The 20,780-nt window shown below is 45.8% G+C and overlaps 1 protein-coding gene across 2 annotated transcripts in view; it reads right to left on the bottom strand.

Moving 5' to 3' along the window:
• Window positions 1-20,571, bottom strand: part of LOC146200872 (uncharacterized) — a 137,958-nt gene extending 117,387 nt beyond the window's left edge. Inside the window, exon 1 of one of the 2 annotated variants that reach the window (XR_014705277.1) lies at window positions 20,397-20,570. Coding sequence is in view for 1 of the 2 variants with exons in the window: in XM_084595609.1 (XP_084451735.1) it covers window positions 20,397-20,468 (72 nt within the window). In the remaining variant the exon portion in view is untranslated. Of the gene's footprint in view, window positions 1-20,396 lie in introns of both variants that reach the window. The other variant, XM_084595609.1, reaches the window with a different exon arrangement.
• Between the last annotated feature and the right edge of the window lie 209 nt (window positions 20,572-20,780).

Raw genomic sequence — 20,780 nt, 5'->3', positions numbered from 1 at the left:
GTGCTCGCCATGTACGTTTCTTCTGACGCGTCTAATTGGGATCAGGTGCTTCCATACATCACCTATGCCTATAACATAGCGTCTCAGGCAACGACTGGATTTTCCCCACTCTTTCTCCTATACGATCGTGAGCCTTCCTGTCTACTGGACACCATACTTCCTTACCACCCCAACAGTTCAGAGTACACTTCTCTTTCTGCTGTTGCCCGTAACGCTGAGCATTGTCGTCAGCTGGCGCGCTCATTCACGCCGGACATTCAAGATCTTCGCCGACATGAGAGCAATCACGGAAAGCCCGCTGCTGACTTTCCTACCAACACCTTTGTTTGGCTGTGTGTTCCAGCTGATTCAAAATTCTCTTCAAGGTGTAATGGCCCTTATCGTGTATTAAAGCGTAGATTACCAGATAACTACGTCGAGGAGCCGGCCACGCCTTCTTCAGACCACCATCGCCGCGGGCGAGAACTTGTTCACGTCAGTCGACTTAAGCCATACTACGACCCCCTTGTCATACCCTCGCCCTAAGTCGCCAGGATGGCTGCCTCTTTCCGCCGGGGCAATTGTAAGGAAGAAGGTGATACAGCGCCGAAGCTAACGACGCTGAAGACGCCGATCAGCTGGCGCGCGCAGTTACAGCTCAGACCGTCTTGTTCGGCCGATATTGTGCCTCGCTCTATGATCGCCTTGTCACTGGTCGCCGTCTCCAGTCATCCGAATAACTCCCAATAAACCCCTCTTCACTATAATGTTTTATATGCCTGAAGATTGCGGCGCGAAGCGAGCAACATCTGTGGCGACAAACGTGACGCAGATTCTTGTGCTTGAAAATGTGATAAAATTCACTAGCTACCTAGGACTGCGTAGCAGATTACGTCAAGACGTGTTTTACACCCCATTTATGAAAAAAAGAAACGCGCTGCAAAACACTGCTTTAGCACCCTCGATTGCAAGGCTAGGTATGCGCATACATTACGGAGAGTGTAAAGTATTGGAGAGTAATGAACTGGCTGCTGTCGGAAGAAGATAAATTTCGAGCTTCAGACATCTTATAGTAGCGCGAAACAACACACACAAGACAGGGTACAGGACGAGCGCTATAGCGCTCGTCCTGTACCCTGTCTTGTGTGTGTTGTTTCGCGCTACTATAAGATGTCTGAAGTTCTGCACCAACTAGGCCGACAACACATCTTACTGTGGATAAATTTCGAGGTCTGTCATTAAAGATTGACTATAATGTATGAATGGTTCTCATCTCCAATGATAAATTAAATGCCACCCCTGATTTCGTTAAGCACTTTCGCCCGTTCGACAGACTTCATCTCTGTGCACATCGCCCTAATTTTGGGCGACAGACCAAAGTCACTTCCGTCACAAGTGTCCTTGTCGGTGTTCGCTAAGTGGATGGCCCAGGTGATTGCGCCCAGGTGATTGCGCGAGACATGCTCTGAGGTCAGAACTCTTTTTCTCTATGATTAGGACCAGTATTATTGCTGCGCGCTGCATACAGATCAATTAACGCCATCAAGACGTTGGGTTCTCGTTCGCAGTGCGCCATGCCCGGACGGCTGCAGATGCTACGACCTAATCTGCCAAGGAACGTGTTTTATGAACAACCAACTTATTAGACTGTCGGTCTCCCACATAGCAAGTAAACACTTTGTTACGCACTCAGTACCTTTCAGTGTGGGTATAAACCTTTGTTCCTTCTGAGTAAACTATATGATATTGTCTTCGATCGAGCTAATGGGTAAGGTATAGCGTGGTAAATCTTTAAGTTAGAAATACAGAAATATGACAACCTTTTCTTCACATCTGTACTTTCTCGCGCGTATTTTAATCAGGGCCAGAAGTTTCAGAGAACTTCAGATATCGTGCATCTGGTGAGTAGTTTAGCAGGTTCAGTATAAAACGCCGTTATGTGATTTGCTTAATAAATTACAAACAATTCCTCCAAATTTGAACAATATTTTGCTGCTCACTTCTGTCGCACAACGTACACGATTTTTTAAGTATACTTGGAGCAATACTGGCCTATCATGTCCGGCGGTCAGCATGCAGCTATGTGCTAAGGCGATCGCTGTAACACTGCATCTACATGACTGCTAAACCTCTTCTAGCGTTCTATAACAAAGTATCCAGTCGAAAGACGATACGCGGAGGCTTTGCATGTTGGGAGCCATGATCAATTTCACGATATCAACAGTATCGCACTTTTTTCACAGGTGAGAAGCATACGACATCGCGCCATGCTATTATTATTATTATTATTATTATTATTATTATTATTATTATTATTATTATTATTATTATTATTATTATTATTATTATATTATTATTATTATTATTATTATTATTATTATTATTATTATTATTATTATTATTATTATTATTATTATTATTATTATTATTATTATTATTATTATTATTATTTCCGGCTAAGAATTTGACCCGCTGTTCGTGGTAGTGCTCACAAGACATTCGATATGACATTATCAAAAACAAAAGTTCCAAAATATGAGATGCAGGCTTAGTACCTCCCAAGGTATAACAAAACTTCTCGGGCCAGTTGTTTTGCTTCGCGCATGCACCTGTCGAAGACAGAGAAAAAAAGAAGCAAAAGTTAGGTTTGTTTAAACCACTGTCCGTGGGCTGCTGTAAGGTAGGCTGTTTATTGCAAAGAAGGCCTTACGTAATGTATAAAGTAATCTAGAATCGCGTTTAGTAAACATCCGGAGCAGCACAAGAGAAAGAAGATGGCTACACAGTATGAAAGAGGCACTGAACAAGAGTAGAGGGGGAACCTCGATTCACAGGTCGAGGCAACGTTTCGACAACTTGACTTGTTTTTGTCTGCTATGCTGTATATAGTCGCGCATAAACAGATTCCTAAGTTACTACTTCTGAAACGATTTGATAGGTTTCATTCATCGTTTATACGAAGTCAACAGCTGACTACTTTTTGTTGAAACACTACTGATGGTTAAATTGCTTATTGTGATTGCGAACACGTGCAGCAGATTCCACATACACGGTACTCTTAGCGTTGTTTTACTTCGCTTAACCCCTTATTCGGACTCCATGCCTTCTTTAAATGAACATGAGAGAAGCTAAAGGTGGCCTTGATGATAGCGTCATAGCTGAGTAACGTCAGTAGTTATCAATCTGCTGCGATTGTTTAATCTCTTTGTAGTCGTTAGCGGTTAAAAACCCCACAACAAAAATGCAATTGTTTGACGAAATTCACTGCTTCAAAATTTGTCTTCTCTGTCTTTTACTTTCTTTTCAGTTTTTTCAAGCAGACGGAAGAATTCACGGCCGATGACATTTCTGTCAGTCACTGGTCTAGCATACAAACTTGTGCAGACCTGGATGCTTAACAGTCCTATTTAGGAGACTGAACGCATGCGGTTGGTTCTAGGGGACTGAGGAGTACTATAGTCATGTTATAGCAACGACATTATGAGGCCCCAGACCTACTTATGAGCCGTAGATAGCTTTACGATGAGGTCGTTGTCTGGAAATGTACAATACTCTTGATGTGTGTAGCGGCCAAAAGTAGTGTTCTTATTCTTACAGTTGCCGACCGAACGCATTGGTACGGCCAGCTACGGCCATGTACAGAGTAAGAAGAAAGTGCACGTGAGCGAAAGGCTGATTCCGAGTTCACAGCAGACCTTCCATAATACCTTTTCTACCAGCCGTCATCATGACGTGCATTACGAGAATTTGCAGGAAGTTGCCGGGTGTGTATTATGCCAGAGTATTATGCCCAGGCTCTTCTCACTCTCGCCAATGCAAACCTTTCTTCTTTACCATAGCCTTTTTGAACAATGCTAAATTTTCCTTACGAGCGAATAAAAACCTATTCGAATTACTAGTATGTAGTATGCATAGGCTTCAACCACTTGCAATAAGTTTTATTTGAATTTTATTCATTTGGCCCTTATTCCGAGTTTCCGCCGTTATCGAAAGTGTCGTTATTCACGGGACCTCGAGTCATCTGATTGGTGGAAACGCCAGAACAACATGTTACCACCTCTTCCGGTTCCGTAATGGCACCACACGGTTCCGCCAATCCGACCGCTTGAGGTCACGTGAGATAGCGACAGTTCGATAACGACGCAAACTCGGAATACGGGTCTTGTGCTGAGGACCTTCAGTTTTCTTCAATGGTAATAGCGTCTTGGCATGAGTCTTTCTCTATTGGCATACTTCGAACATATATCAATACACACAATACCATCTCCAAACCTATCACGCTCACTTTCGCCTCCACCGACGCAGAAACGCAGCCTCTGTGAATCCAGCTTATTTGCTAAATTCAGAAAAAGGGAACCAGTGGAGGTCGGCTTCTTTCTTTAAGCTGTTGAAAATCTCCAAAAGTCAGCGATTTATATCTATGTCGAAGAGACACTCCACAATATGACGCTGCGCGCGAGTACAGGTCTACGCGTATATGGATCCAACAAACCCGCGTCTCCTTTGAAATGGGGTGATGACAGTTGCCATCATTCTAAAATTCCTGTTTATGCTCCGTACCGGCCACGGGTTGTGATACGATTGCACACTGACGACGTGTGCTGGCGCTCGTTGCAGCTTTATCCATAAAAGAGCGCTGATTTATTGAAACAAATGCTTTTTGCGTTGCTGCCACTGGCTCGTCTGTCTGCTGCTGAAAATCGACATCTGGCGACGAGGGTGGGACCCAGCGTGCAGTTAATCGCTGCCGGCCAGCAGCAGTCACTAGGGTGAACCGTCCCCGGTGCAAGGCGACACGGAGCCCTTGCAGCCAGGATTTCGTCGACGGCCCAGAGCAGCACAAGAACTTCGTGAGGAAGAGAGGCGTCACGGAGCCCTTTCATGAACATTCAGTAGCTGGTTGGAGCAAGCGAACGGGAACGGGCACTACGAAAAAGACGCATCGAGGAAATCAGCTCTACATATAAGTGAACTTTGCTCATTATAACAGAACCAGGCCATGGTCCTAAGCTCGCCGGATGACAGAATTAAACCCGAAAATTGACAATATACACTCATATTTTGAACGTTTTGAGAACTACGTATACATAAATAATATCCCTGAAGACAAGAAACTAAAGTTGTTTCTCAGTGTACTCGGAGTGGAAGCATATCAAGAATTATAGAAGATGGTGGTTCCAGAATTGCCGTCTCAGAAGACCTTCGGGGAAATTAAACAGCTTTTAGAAGCTCATTTCAGTCCCGCTCACTCAATCATTGCAGAACATTAAGTTTAATCGCCGAATGCAGCATGAAAATCAAAGTGTCAAATGGTTCGTCACTGAATTGAAGCATCTTGGAAGAGATTGCAATTTCGGCACGTTTCCAAATAATGTCCTATGTGACAGACTGATAGCTGATTTGGGTGACGAAGAAACGCCACGAGCTCTTTTTGCATAAGCAGATCTGACATTCGAGCTGGCATGCAAGATGGCGCTAGACAAAGATCTAGCTGCACAACAGGCAAAGCAAATGCATGAGCTTGACGGAAAACTGCCCAGCGTGAACGCCATTCGCGATAAACGAGACCGTATTAATGGAAAGAAATCGAAGACACTTGTACGGTCTAAATGTCAGTAAGATAAAGAGCTGCGCAGTGCTTGCTGGCATTGCGAAAAGCGACATCAGGCAGAACAATGTTGGTATCGGAACCATACTTGCCGAAATTGGAACACAAAGCGGCACTTGCAAGCCGTCTGCAAGAAAGGAGTTAAAACAAGTGCTGTCAGATACGTTGATACCACGGACGACGAATCAGAATAATTGAGCTGTCGTACTGTGTTCTACTCAGGCAAACATTCAAGGGGCTACAGCGTAGACCTCAACATTGAAGGAAAGGCTGTTTCTATGATAATTGAAACGGGTGCAGTGGCCACGATGTACCAGAACGTTTATACAGGCAATGTTTTTCGCATGTAAAATGCGTGCCAACAGATGTGTCGTTCTGCACTTACACAGGAAAAAAGCTGAAAGTACTTGGAAAGGCAAACGTTTTGGTAGACCAGGAAGGAAGCGAAATCACTTTGCCCGCTGTGATAGCACAAGAGAAAGGAGCGTCGATGCCCGCTCTCATGGGAAGAGACTGGCTAGAAAAACTAAAAATAAACTGGAAAGCAGTATACACCATGTCCTCGGATAGACTCCTGGAACAAAGGGTTGAAGCCCTACGGAAGAAGTATCCCGAGGTTTTGAAGAGCACCCCAGGGATCATGAAAAACTATGAAGCTGGTATCTTTTTAAAAAAAGTGGCTCCACCAGTTTTCACAAAAGCACGACCAGTACCGTTTGCCATAAAAGAGGAAGTAGCAAAAGAATTGGAAAAGCTCGAGCAAGCTGGTATACTGAAGCGAGTCACGAAAAGCGACGAAAAGCGATTGGGAAATGCCTCTGGTAGTGGTTGCGAAGAAATGCAACGCAGGATTAAGGTAATACAGCGACTACAAAGTCACGGTTAATCCTGTTCTGAAAACGGATCATTGCTCTCTGCCATTGCCGGAAGATTTCTATTTTATGCTTGCCGGAGGAAATATTTTCTGCGTCATGGACCTATCGTAAGCCTATCAACAAGTGCCACTTACTGAGCCTCGCATCTCGGCTTATTTCAGTTTCAACGGCTTCCTTACGGACTCTTTACCACCCTGCTATCATTCAGTTGTTAATGGACGACGTTTGAATACAAATTTCAACAGTGGGGTGCTATATCGACCTCATCTCTGTAGGTGAAAACATATATGACTGTCCAAAAACCGTGGAAAAGGTTCTTGAAAGACTAGCAAAGCACAATATCAGAAATGTGTTTCTTCCACCAGTCGGTCGTTTATCGTGGGGAAAAAGCGAAAGGAGATGGCATTTTACCTTCTGCGACAAAGATAAGAGCAACCATAGAAGCACCTCAGTCAAGCAGGCTTGTAACTGAACTGCGAGCCTTCTTAGGTCTACTAAATTTCTACGCAAACTTCAGCAAAAACTCAGCTACAGTTGCTCATAAAAAAGGACAAGAATTGGTTTTGGACGGACGCATGCTAAGATCATTTGTGGAATCTAAGCAGCGCCTCATGGACAGTGAAGTTCTGACCTTTTACGACGTAAAAAAGCCAATCGGGTTAAGCTGTGACCTGTCCGCCTACGGTATTGGGGCCGTAATATTTCACGTCATGCCCATGGTTCAGAGAGACCCATCGCCTTTGCCTCCAGAACATTGAACACAGCGGAGCGCAACTACGCGCAAGGCGAGAAGGAAGGCCAGACTAAAATATTTTGGTCTAGGCAGGTTTCATAGATACCTGTATGGATGCAAATTCACGCTGTATTCAGACCACCAACCGCTGTCGGGCATTTTGGCATCGGATAAACTAATTACTTCTCTGGCCGGAGTGAAGATGCAGCGTTGGGATATCATCTTAGCAGCTTATCGGTACACGCTACAGTACGAAAAAGGAAAAAATATGGAAGTCGCCGATGCACTTCCAAGGCTGCCACTTCCAGTCAAGCATTCAGACGTTCCGTCGGGAATGACTCCATAGTCCAGTGGTCCGATGCGGCGAAGGATTTTGTATGGCCCAAAGTATCGACGCAACAACTTTTCACTTGATCCGCGACGGCGAATTGGTGTCCAAACCCACACTTGGTCTCCGTGTATTGTACTCTGCGTGGCGTCGTCGTAAATTGTATCGTCGGCTGTCGGTGCGCTGTTGGTCTTTAATACGCAGCCGTGCGAGTCGTCGAGCTTCCTCTGCACGCTGCAGGTAGGCGGCGACGTCAAGGTTGTCCTCGTTGGTTACGTGCGGCAGCATTGCGTCGAGCATCGTCGTGGGCTCCCTGCCGTACACAAGCTTAAACGGAGTAGCTCTAGTCGTCTCCTGGACTGCCGTGTTATACGCGAAGATCACGTACGGCAAGATGACGCCCCAGGTCTTGTGTTCAGCGTCGACGTACATAGCGATCATGTCCGCGATCGTTTTGTTCAGGCGCTCCGTAAGGCCATTGGTCTGGGGATGGTACGCAGTTGTTCGTCGATGGCTTGTGTGACTATATTCCAGGATGGCTTGCGTCAACTCTGCCGTAAACGCCGTTCCCCTGTCCGTGATGAGCACTTCTGGGGCGCCGTGTCGCAAGAGAATTTGTTCGACAAAAAATTTGGCGACTTCTGCCGCGGTACCATTTGGTAGTGCTCTTGCTTCGGCGTAACGGGTAAGGTAGTCAGTGGCCACGATGATCCACTTGTTACCCATAGACGAAGATGTAAAGGGGCCGAGGAGATCCATCCCAATTTGTTGAAAGGGTAGGATTGGGGGCGGAATCGGTTTTAGTAGTCCCGCTGGCCTGATCGGCGGCGTCTTGCGTCGTTGGCACTCACGACACGTCTTCACGTAGTGGGAAACTTCGGCAGGCAGTCGCGGCCAGTAATACTTCTCCTGGATTCGATGCAACGTGCGCGCAAATCCGAGGTGGCCTGCTGTGGGCTCATCGTGCAACGCCTGCAGAATTTCTTGCCGAAGGGTTTTAGGCACTACGAGAAGCTGCGCGGTGTTGTTGGGTGCAAAGTTCTTCTTCACGAGGAGGCCATTGCTTAATGTGAAGGATGATAAATGTCGCCTGAACACACCAGGAGGGGAAGCGGTCTTTCCTTCCAAGTAATCGGCTAGCGCTTTCAGCTCAGGGTTTGATCGCTGTTGTTCTGCGAAACTGCTGGCGTTTACCGGTCCCAAAAAGGCGTCATCGTCATCGTCCTTCGGGGGAGAATCGACGGGAGCGCGGGATAAGCAGTCTGCGTCGGAATGCTTCCGGCCCGACTTATAGACTACAGTCACGTCAAATTCTTGAAGTCGTAGGCTCCATCTGGCAAGGCGGCCGGAAGGATCTTTCAAATTAGCCAGCCAGCAGAGCGCGTAATGGTCGCTTACCGCCTTGAATGGTCGGCCGTATAGGTATGGACGAAACTTACAAGTAGCCCAGATGATCGCAAGGCACTCCTTCTCGGTCGTCGAGTAATTTACTTCGGCTTTTGTGAGAGACCTGCTAGCGTAGGCGATTACTTTTTCCTGTCCGGCAGTCTTCTGGACGAGAATGGCTCCTAGGCCTACACTGCTCGCGTCGGTGTGAATTTCGGTCTCGGCGTTTTCATCAAAGTGGCCAAGTACAGGAGGGCATTGCAGGCGGCGCTTAAGTTCGTCGAAGGCTTCTCCTTGCGGCACTTCCCATTTAAAAGGTACATCAGCCTTTGTAAGCTGCGTCAACGGTTCGGCGATCCGCGAAAAGTTTCTGACAAATCATCGATAATAAGCGCAAAGCCCAAGGAATCGGCGCACAGCTTTCTTGTCGGCAGGCGGTGGGAATTGTGCGATTGCAGCTGTTTTCTCCGGGTCTGGGCGAATACCGTCCTTGCTAACGATGTGACCTAGGAATCGGAGTTCTTCGTAGGCGAAGTGACACTTCTCTGCTTTTAGCGTTAGCCCCGATGACTTGATGGCTTCCAGCGCTGTCTGTAGTCGTTTTAGGTGGTCTTCAAAGTTTGACGAGAAGACAACAACGTCGTCCAAATATACCAAACAAATTTACCATTTCAAGCCTGCCAGGACAGTGTCCATTACTCGTTGAAACGTGGCTGGTGCGGAGCAGAGGCCAAATGGCATCACCTTAAATTCATAAAGGCCGTCCGGTGTGATGAATGCGGTCTTCTCGAGATCTCTTTCGTCGACCTCAATTTGCCAATATCTGCTCTTCAGGTCCATCAATGAGAAGTACCTTGCATTGCAGAGCCGGTCGAGAGTGTCGTCGATGCGGGGAAGCGGGTAGACATCCTTCTTCGTTATGCTATTCAAGCGGCGGTAATCAACGCAGAAGCGAAGTGTGCTGTCTTTCTTCTTGACCAAAACGACTGGTGCCGCCCAGGGGCTGTTCGATGGCTGGATTACGTCATCACGCAGCATTTCCTCAACTTGATCGCGAATGGCCTGGCGTTCTCGCGGCGATACACGATAAGGGCTCTGGCGCAGAGGTCGGGCGTGTTCGTCCGTTATTATGCGATGCTTGGCCAGTGGTGTTTGTCGTACCTTCGATGACGATGAGAAGCACTCCCCGTAGCTTCGAAGCAGACTGAGAATCTGGTCTTTCCTGTTGTGGGTCAATGCCGGGTTGATGTCAAATGTGGGCTGACGGAATAGGTCCGGTGCGTCTTCCAGCGTTTGGTCGTGGAAGGTGAATACATCTTTGAGGTCCGCTAATTCGTCGAGAAAGGCGATCGTCGTACCCTTGTTGAGATGCCGATATTCTTCGGTGAAGTTTGTTACCAGAACCTGAGCTTGACCTCTCCGGAATTTCGTGATGCCTCTTGCGATGCCGACACCTCGTTCTAAGAGCAATTGGATATTTCCTTCGACGATGCCTTCAGCGGTTTCGATGTTGGCGCTACCTACGCAGACTGCGATACTTGATCGGGGCGGGACGTTCAGTTCTTCGTCGAGGACGTTTAGAGGGATGTGTTGCATCGACGTCGTCGTAGCAGGAATGGCTTTGTCTGCAGAGAGCGTGATGAGCTTGGATCGCAGGTCGATGATAGCCCTATGTTCATTTAAGAAGTCCATGCCTAAAATCACGTCGCGGGAGCACTGCTGCAAGACCACAAAGCTGGTGGGGTAAGTACGCCCATTTACGGTTTTTCTTGCAGTGCATCGTCCCGATGGAGTAATCAGGTTGCCACCTGCTGTGCGAATCAGCGGGCCATCCCAAGCGGTGGTAACTTTTCTTAGCTGAGAGGCTAACGGTCCACTAATGACTGAATAGTCAGCTCCGGTGTCTACTAGGGCAGTGACTCTGCGACCGTCGACATCAACTTCAAGGTCACTTGTTCGCGTCCTCGCATTGCACGTGGGCCTTAGTGTCCGATCTCGGCTCCGTCGTTTCTTCAGGTCATGGCCGGGGCATACCGTAGTTACTGCGCTGGGCGGCGTTGTCTGCTTGCAGTCTGGTCGTGATGTCGTCGATGACGTCGTGTGGAGCGGCGGTGAAATGGCTGCGTTGTCGTTAGTGGTCGTCGGCGGCGGAGGATGTTCGTCATTTCGCCGTTGAGCAACCTCACCTCCAAAGGTTGCTGCCTTTAGTTTCTCCTACGGGGGCTAGGAGACCGTCCTTGCACGTAACTGCGGCCCGGCGACGCAAATCGGGCATTGTACGGCGATGGTGATCGTGATAGACGCCTTGGTGACGAGTGCTCTCCGCTGCGCAGGAAGTCGTTGATTTCCTGTGGTCGCTCGCCAGGACGGGGTCGTGGGGCGTCGACAGCGAAACCACGGAGGCCGATCCGCCTGTACGGGCAGTGACGGAGGATGTGCCCTGCCTCACCACAATGGAAGCAGAGCGGTCGGTTGTTTGCTGTCCTCCAGGCGTCGCACTTTCTGGGGCTTGGGGGTCGTTGGTAGGCTTGGCGGGCGGGGCCAAGGGGCGGCTTTCGGGAACAGGACGGTTGCGGCGAGGGCTCGGAAAGTCATCACGTCGGGGCGGAGGGCGACGTAATGCACCAGCGTAGTTCATCGCTGTTGCCTCGTGTGCTGGAACAGTCGCAGCCGTCGCTTGAGGAACGCCCAGCGCCTGCTGGACTTCTTCACGGATGACGTCCGCGAGCGTCGCCACCTGCGGTTGTTGCGATGATGGCATCAGTCGGCGGAGCTCTTCTCGCACGATCTCTCGGATGAGGTCCCGAAGGTTCTCTCCGCTTGTGGATGCGTTGGGGTAGTGGTTTGAGCAGTCCGGCTGAAGCGGTCGCTCGTAGTGGCGCATCCGGGTGGCCAACGTCTTCTCGATAGTAGACGCCTCCGTTTCAAATTCCGCCGCTGTTTTTGGCGGATTTCGGACAAGACTTGCGAAAAGCGATTCTTTCACGCCTCGCATTAAAAATTTGAGTCTCTCGTCTTCGGTAATGTTAGGGTCGGCGCGGCGAAAGAGACGCTTCATCTCCTCAACGTATGCCAGGACAGGCTCGTTAGGAAGTTGGAGTCTTGATTGGAGGAGGGCCTGAGCTCTTTCTTTTCGGACAGAACTTGTAAAGGCCATCAAGAACTTTGCTTTGAAACTCTCCCAATCCTTGAAAGAAGTCTCGTGATTTTCAAACCAAATTCTGGCATGTCCTTGAAGAACAAAGTAGACCTGCCTGAGTTTCACAGCGTCGTTCCAGCCGTTGAAATCTGCCACACAGTCGAAAAGGTCCATCCGATCTCCCGCATCTTCATCCGGTAGTCCATGGAAGCAGGGGGGCTCACGAGGTTGGACGAAAACAACCGGTGCTGTAGGCTGGGCCATTGTCAGCGTCGATGTCTTCCGAGATCGAATGGGTTCAGGCAGCAGACCGTGTTCGGGTTGTAGGCCTTGGAGTCGGCGGCTGGCTCGGTGACCTGTAGGCTGGTCTTCCAGGGCGACAGGAACACGGCTTGGATCTTCGCTTGAAGGATCAAAGGCAGCACCCCCACCAGATGTCACGTAGTGGTGACGAGGTCGACGACACAATTGAAGGGTCGATGATTGCACTAAAGAAACTGTTTATTTGGGCTGACTTGCGCCAGCAAAAGAACTAAGCAACTCGGCGGCGGCGATAGAAACAAACGTGCTCATCGATCGTCGAGCAAAGAATGCCCGTCACACTCGGCAACGCTCAATTTAAAGGCTGCACAGAACAATCTAGATAACGTCGCAAACAGCTACCAGCACGGGCTGGAACATTGTGGAAAGACACCCAAGTGGCCGGAACCTTCGAGACAGATCTCGGTGCATCTTGCGCTACAACAAAACTGATAAAGGTGTGACTCGCGACATCGAGCATTAACAAAGATTACGGAACTGAAACGCGGTCCAGAATCAGAGTGATAAGCCTGTATGCCGGCGGCTGTTAAAAAACAACAAATACTGTTTTGAAGGTTTCGCGGCACTATTTAAAGCCTGATCTTCTCGAACCCTCCCAAGTCACCGAAACTATAAACAGTCGAGACGACATGCGTGCATATCAGCAAATCACACTTTACTACAGACTAAATCGATAAATATACCCGGTACGAGACTCCACGCTCAATAAGAAATAGGCGGTTATGTGGATAAGATTAGAGGGTTTTTGCCCCCAACCAAGTACTCTAAAGGAAATGGCATCATGAAGTTTTCAGGTCCAAGTTCCAATTTCGCGTCGAGGTAGCAAAATTGGTTCATATGGTGTATGCATGGTATAACTCAGTATTGCAGCTCGCGCACTCGAGAATCCTGGGAGGCTTTGTTGTACAGCCCAGACCGTAAAGTCCACCAGGACATTATAGGTCAAGCCCTTGCTGCTGCTGTGTCCCACAGGATTATGGCCGACGTCTAGGAGTGATGCGGCAGATGGACTTTTCTCCTCGGGTTCGTTGACTGGTGTATCAATAAAGTTGTAATTCCCACTATCTTATTTATTGCAATTCAGATCCGTCAATAAATTGGCATTTGTCTTTATAGACAAATTTAATCCTATAATTCTAACATCATGCCACCTCTATGCACTGGAACTACCTTTCATCCTATCGGTTTTGGTAATGCCCACAGCTGAATCATTTACGTGGCCATTGTTTTCTTGTAACCCTGTTGACTCAGGTAGAGTGACTGCACCCGCATCGAAATTTGGTTGAATATCATCGCCTTCCAGAATAGCATACTCCGCTTCCTCTACAGTTTACGACAAACTGCACATGCGTAATGTTCTTATCTATAATAGGATAATTTATTTAGCACTTCATTTTCCTCATTTCAGACGCTGCTACTTCCTACACCTTGCTTATTTTCTGTTAAGTTAATCCAGATTCTACATTTCGTGTTTTTAGCGGTCGATCATGTCTTTAGGTTTCCGTCTTTGTAGCATATGCGTACGTATCGTGAGGTTGCTAGCAAATTTCCCCATGTTAGCAATGCTCTTTCTGCATAATTATTTCCATGCCTTACTTGCCCACTTCATGCAACCTTCAAGTTTCTCAATCGTTACTGATATAATATTTTGCTCGGAGCTTACCGTACTTCAAACAATGCGCAGTTCATGTCTTACTCTATTGCTTGACTTCTGGTTCTGCCTAGGGACCCTAATAATAAGTTTCCAGCAGCTTTTTCCTTCATTTCTAATCTTGAATGTATTTCTGCCTTAAGGTCAAAAACGCATTCCCGAAAGTAAGTCCCGGCAACATATTTTCTTTCTAAAAACACCCCAGTATATCATACCTGTCGTCCATAACAGCAACCTGCGTTTCATTTTTCCGGAGTCTATTATTCCTTTCTTCCTAATGACTGTTCGAGCAATTCATGCATATCCGTTCTTCGTTTAGCCATTCTAAGATATATTAGTGCTGTGCGCCTCTGTATATTTCGTTACCTTGTAGTCACATAATTGGCTAAATGAATGAGAATCCTCTCACCCGTCTTAATAAAGCAGACTGAAATTCTGCTTGGATACATGCTTATTGCACCATATGCCGCATATATTAAGCCAAGCAGCCGCTGCTCTACGACCTTCTTGCCCAATCTACAGTTTTGTTTAGGCTGCTTTAAGTATTTATAATACAAAGCGTGAACAACACAGGTTATATACGAAAACCTTAACTTTATGCAGTGCGCACCTCTATCCCTCTTGTATTTCTTATCCCTTAATATTTAGGTTAAACTTTATTCTCTCAAATCATTTCCGGTAGGAAATCAAAATATCACATTACGATCGCTCCATATTTTAAGCTGTTCCAGTACAGCTTCACGTCGTCATATGCCCTAATTATATAAAATACGTAGGTCTGGGTCCCATCCTTGCAGTCTTTCTATGCATTAAGGAAGCTGGAAGAGACTGTCATATAAGCACTTGCCGCTTTTAAACTGGTTCTGAAGTTCTCCGAGTATCTTACTAGATTTTATCTATAAAAGCGTTCTTAATTTTGCCGCCTGTATAGCCACCCCAATTAGTCTCATGTTTCAAAATCAGTTTCAATGATTTAAGCTGTATGATGTCTTCTTCAATTTTATAAATCAAATTATTTTATTTGTTGTGAGCCATCTGAAATTTGTTTATTTGATATTGTTTCTCAATGCTTTTGAGAAAGCTTCCTTGCTCCATTAACGCAATTTAAAATCGTTATTGATAACATTTTGTCTGTGTCACCTATGCGACTTTATGTAGTAAGGATTAGTGAGCTCCATGACATCCGACGCTACTCACTCATTTTCAGGGGTTACCCTTACATCGGTTCTAATTGAGTATGCTGAAAGTAATGTGTTCACAGCATCGTCTCCCTCTAAGCAATTGCCGTTGCCGTAATGAATCCGCTCCTTCTTTCTTGGATTCTCCATATCCACGCAGCTTATACGGATTCATAGTTTTCTTGGTCTTCCAATAGTTTTTTTCGCAAACTTCATAAATGCAGTGATAATCCGACTGCCTTATTTACTTTCGAGCAAGTGTTCACTTCCAGTCTTCTTGTCGCTAAGATTCCATTTTCGGTCGATTTGCTTGTGAGATAACTGCAGAACTTTGCTTCCTTTTTTTCTCTCGCTTCAAGCCACCAGTCATTGTTCTATGACGCGTAATCTCTCCATTTCACCATGATGCTCGCTTCACTTTTCCTGACGAACAGTTATCTACTCTTATTTTATTTTCGTACTTGCGAGTACGTTTAGTTTATCATAGTAAATATTTTCCCTTGGCAATTCTTTGTTCCCCCCTCAATGCCTGCAGCTCTTACCCATATATGGTGGCCGTTTATTATTCCTTTCCTTTTCGTCTTTTTTCATTCCTCTTTTGACCAGCCCCTCAATCTACAGATTAATACATTCTTGATCACCTTCCACGCTGTTCTACGCCTTACTGTATTTGTATTTTTGCCACCTTGCTAAACATTCCTTGCGGAATAAAGCAGTATTCAATGATCGCTGTTCAAGTACCCGAACACAATAATATATAGACCGTCTTCACGCTGTTTATATTGTCATTCAAGCGCTTATCTGTATCCTTATTTTCCTGCAAGAAATTTGACTCCTAAATATAAATAGTTTAGTGACGGGCCATATCTCTCAAATACGTTGCTTTTTTGCAAAATTGAATGAAATTTCGCTCTTCTTTCTTCTGTGCATGCATTCATTCTATTGCTTCTGTTGTTCTTATGGCTGCCCCTGAATTGTAAGCGTGGTATGGGCTTAATTAAGAAACACGAAAGCCTCCTTTTCTCTCACCTCATGTGCATATTCTACCAAGTATTATTTTCCAATAAACGTCAAACTTCGATTTATTTACATAGCCTATGATAAGAGGGTCCTCAAGGGTTGTCACGCGGGCACGGCTGAAGTCCTTTTAACACCCTTCACCCAAGGTCGTCTTTATCTAGAAACAGATGCGTATCGTGTCAGACGGCAGTCGTTTAGCAAAGGATGTTTGAGGAAGTTATAGCGAAATGAGGTTGGTGCTATCCCTTGAACGATGAAGCGAGTAGTCTGATTTCCATTGCGCGTACGTCCCTAGTCGCTATATAACCTTTTTATTCAATGATTTTATTTTTGTCTTATATATGTTAGTTTATGTGATATAAAGTTAGTGTTAAGCTTGGCTAGTTGCATTTTTTATTCTTGCGACAGCGCCATACTCACTCTTGACCGCACCTGAGTCACTTTGGTTTGCTCTGTTGCTCACACGCGCTCGCTCGCAGCTCGCACGTGTGAAGCGGGTATGGTTATCGCGCGTTCTAAGATCAAAATGCACCACAACTTATGAACATACTGATATCCGCAGAAGAGCAGCGGCGGAAACGCCAGGTCGTAAACCCTTGCAAAAACTCTCAAACGCCGCACATGGTGTTCAGCAGAGCGGACAGTAATGCCGTGCTTAAAACAAGCTCGTTGTTTTAGAATTTTTTATTTTATTTTACAAAGAGATGATTAGATAACTAACTTTAGCGAAGAAAAGAGAAGTGTAAAAATATATCTTTCCTTAACGATATATTTTACGCCTTTGTACAAACTAAACAGCAATTGAGGTTCCCCTGTCCACTTCTGGGAGACTCTTTGCAGGCCATCCGGCGACTACTCCTTTCAATCGAAATTCCCTTACTCTCTTGCGCTCCTTTAGGCCAAGGAAGGTCAAGATAGATTTACGTTGGGCGTGTGCCAGGCATATTAGTTCCAAAGGAAGGAGACGTCTGGAATTTCTTCAGCTTGGCCAAGATAGCAATCTCGGTGACCTTGACGAGATGGAATCTTCGTGTGCAATACCTTAGCATAATTACTCTCAAGACAAACATGTCACTTCCGATGTCGAGTCCTTAGACTAATAGCAAATGGCCGTTTTTCTCCAAGACACCAGCGACGAATTAAAACTTCAGTTTAAGTACGAGGACGTTCGCCCTTAATCAGAGCGGAATGATCACTTTATCTAAGGCCTTTAGAGCAACATGGGGATCAAGAGTTTCTGTAAGTTGGGATTTTTTCCATCTAAAGAGAGATAAACTTCATTCGAATGTCAAATATCAGTCAATTCTCACTCAGACTTGCTGAATCCGCGTGCCGTATTTGTTTACCACATTATAATGTGGCGAAAGATGTAGGCCCATTTATTAGAGGTGAGGCCTTCGCTGTGGCCTAAGCTTTCCAACGTTTTTGGAAAATCCTGCCTATATGACACAGTATGGCTACTTAGAGCTCGCCACTTTTGCACGAAACATAGACGGAGCCTTCAAGAGCAGTCGTAATCAGTCTCTCTTCTCTATACATAAAAGATATCAATGCAGCGGCAGATGAACTGAAAGTACAATCGCCTTGTCAGCTGCGGAATCTAGGCTGAAAATGGGCTTCTCGAGAGTAATTTAAGTTTTCTTCGCGACGAAGGCAAGTCCTCTTGTTAAAAACGCCTACTTACGAACTCGGAGTCCGCCTGAGCCACAGTTGTTTTTTTTTTTCTTTTTTATAAAGCACCTCTAAATATTTAGCTCAACATGACAGCATGTGGGAAACCCAAGCAAAACAACTCAAGGCGTTTGTGCTTCTAATCTCATCATCAGTCGGACTTTACACCATGTTGTGCGAAGCCCTCTTCCAACAATTAACCCGGTCCTGTACTAGCTACACCCACTTGATCCCTGCGCTCTCATCCACCCACCTAACTCTCTGCCGCCCCTGCTACGCATTGCTTCCCTTGGAATCCAGTTTGTTACCCTAAGCGACTATAGTTTATCCTCTTGTCGCACTACATGTCCTATCGGTATCCATTTTTTATTGCTGTCTAGTAAAATGACAGTAACGAGTTATTTCTCTGACCCACCCTGCCCGCTTCCTATCTCTTAACGTTACCACTAAAATTTTGGTTCCGTAGGCCTCTGCGCTGTCCGCAACTTACCTAGAACACTCTTTGTTAGCCTCCACGTTTCAGACCCATAGGTGAGTACAGATAAGGTGCAACTATTGCATACTTTCCTCTTGAGTGATACCGGTAAGCTGCCAGTTATAATCTGCGAGTGTTTGCCGAATGCGCTCCATCCCAATGTTATTCTCCTTGCTATTTCCCTTTCTACATCCGGATCTGCGGTTACTGCCTGTCCTAAGTTGTCATTTTCGCCTACTACTTCCAGTGCTTCGCTTCCTAACATAAACTGCTGTTCCTTCCCGAGGCTGTTGAAATTACCTTAGTCTTCTGCATATTGATTTTCAAGATACCTTTCGAATTTTCCTAATATATGTCATTACAGTTCATCCCCAGAGTTACTTAGCAAAGCAATGTCATCAGCAAATCGTCGATTACTGAGGTATTCTCCATCTACCTTATTCCTAACTTCTCCCATTCCAATTCTCTGAATACTTCCTCTAAGCAATCTGTGAATAGTACTGGGAAGACCGTGTCTCCTTGCCTAACCGCTTTCTTGATATAAATTTTGTTACGTTCTTTATACAGAACTGTCTTTCGTAATGTATTTCGTTACAAATTTGTTCTGTGAAACTGGCCATATTTTCACGTAATATTATTGTAGTGCGTCATACGCAAGACAGCACCTCGGGGCAAGCACACGGTACATTTTGTATACTTGCAAGCATTTCTAGGTTACGGAACGTAGATCATTGTCTTTGGCATATTAAACAAGGAGCATGCAACCGCAGCGTGACGAAGCCGAAATGAGTGACCTAGGTCTGAAAACACTGATACGTATTGTGCCATCATGCCTAGAATTCTGACAATATGTGCAAAGCCCAGCAGGCCAAATTTGCCGCTGTTCTAAAAATGCAATTGTATTCGAATGCCTGTTTCAAATTTCATATGACTTGAAGTCGGTATGCAGTATTATTCACGACCATCCTGGATTACATAACTTAAAGTGCATCCTGAACGGCCTCTGTAGTCGGTTACAGGTCAAGAAAAAAGCGGCAAACAGCGCTCAAAGAACCCTCCTTCAGCCAGTTGCATCGCTCCAAATGCGTGACGTCACGGCACATACGGTAAAAAAAAAGACAGGAAAATATGTTCTTCCGCGCTCACGGTCTCACGGGCGTTTACCGAAATGGCCGCCTCCGGTTGTCGCGTACGTCCGTCGGTGCAGGCGTTGGTCGGTGTTGCCTGCGGTGTCATCCTGTAAGGCTGCATGACTGAAAATAGTTGCAGTGAAGCGCTGAACAACGAAGCGGTTTCGTAAATACTCGACAGTGCTGAAATTCAGCGTCAGAATTCGTCATTTTACCTGTAGTACTCTGGTGAGCAAATGACTATCAATCCAATTGAGTAAAGGTAGGGATTTTGGCTGGAACTCATGAAGCATTTAGGAACTATTTGCCAGGACGGACCCACTCGAAGAAACAACGTCCCAAGCGCTACTCGTAAATGCAAGGCGGTCGGCCGTGACGTCATGGTATGCCTCGGCAGCTATTGGTTTGAGGGAGGTCCTTTGATAGCTGGATGCCGCTTTTGTCTTGACCTATATTCGACTATAGTAACTATGTTGTGCTTAATGTAAGGCCTCGTGGCACCCATGAGCAATATGCACAGTTTGCTGTTATTTTATCGAAATTTCGCGGAAAAATATAAGAGTCCTAAAAAGTAAGGGAATAAAGTAGCTTAAACCCCCGATTATCTTAGTTCTGCCTATCAATTCCTGTACAAGGGGCGCCCTGTAAGTAGTACATAATTGGGAGATTTCATTCGAATAATGTCCACTTTCTTCTTCAGTTATAGCTAAATGTAAAAAAATAAATTGTCTCCTTTTCTGTATACACATTTATACAATACTACATTTACATTCATTAGGATTTATCCTAAATAACGCCGTCGTCGACTTAACATTTGCTTATAACCACCGTGCGTGTATTCTCTATAAGTGTGCTTTCATCCAGAGGAAGCTTAAAGTCATGAATGTATATATTTCGCTTACCTCGTCGGCCCTTGCCCCGCTGGCACACGCTGTCACAGCGCACAAATACTGAAAATAACGCCACGAATACATAGCAAAAGCTTAAAATATTTCACAGTGAGCCAATTTTCTACGAACTGTCGTTTCCCAGACGTAGCTTCTCCTATCTGTGTTTAAGGCTTCGCTAATGTCTGCTCTTATATACCAATTTTTAGGTGTTAAAAGGTGTCATTAAATACTATTCATAATCACACAAAGCACACTACCAGAGTCAAAGTATTTCAGATGTCTGTGACTACGTCTAAACATTTTAATTCAGAGGACATCGACTTATTAGAAAGCGACGCAGCTTTTTTAAATTTTTTTTAAGATTGGGTCGCTGAGATACCTTTCATATTCACATTA

This window comes from Amblyomma maculatum, chromosome 2 (genome assembly GCF_055883805.1).
Source record: "Amblyomma maculatum isolate TAMU_Amacu chromosome 2, ASM5588380v1, whole genome shotgun sequence".
In the NCBI taxonomy this organism is placed as follows: Eukaryota; Metazoa; Arthropoda; class Arachnida; order Ixodida; family Ixodidae; genus Amblyomma; species Amblyomma maculatum.
The sequence above is the reverse complement of the archived record's forward strand: the minus strand, read 5'-3'. Positions and strand labels throughout refer to the sequence as shown.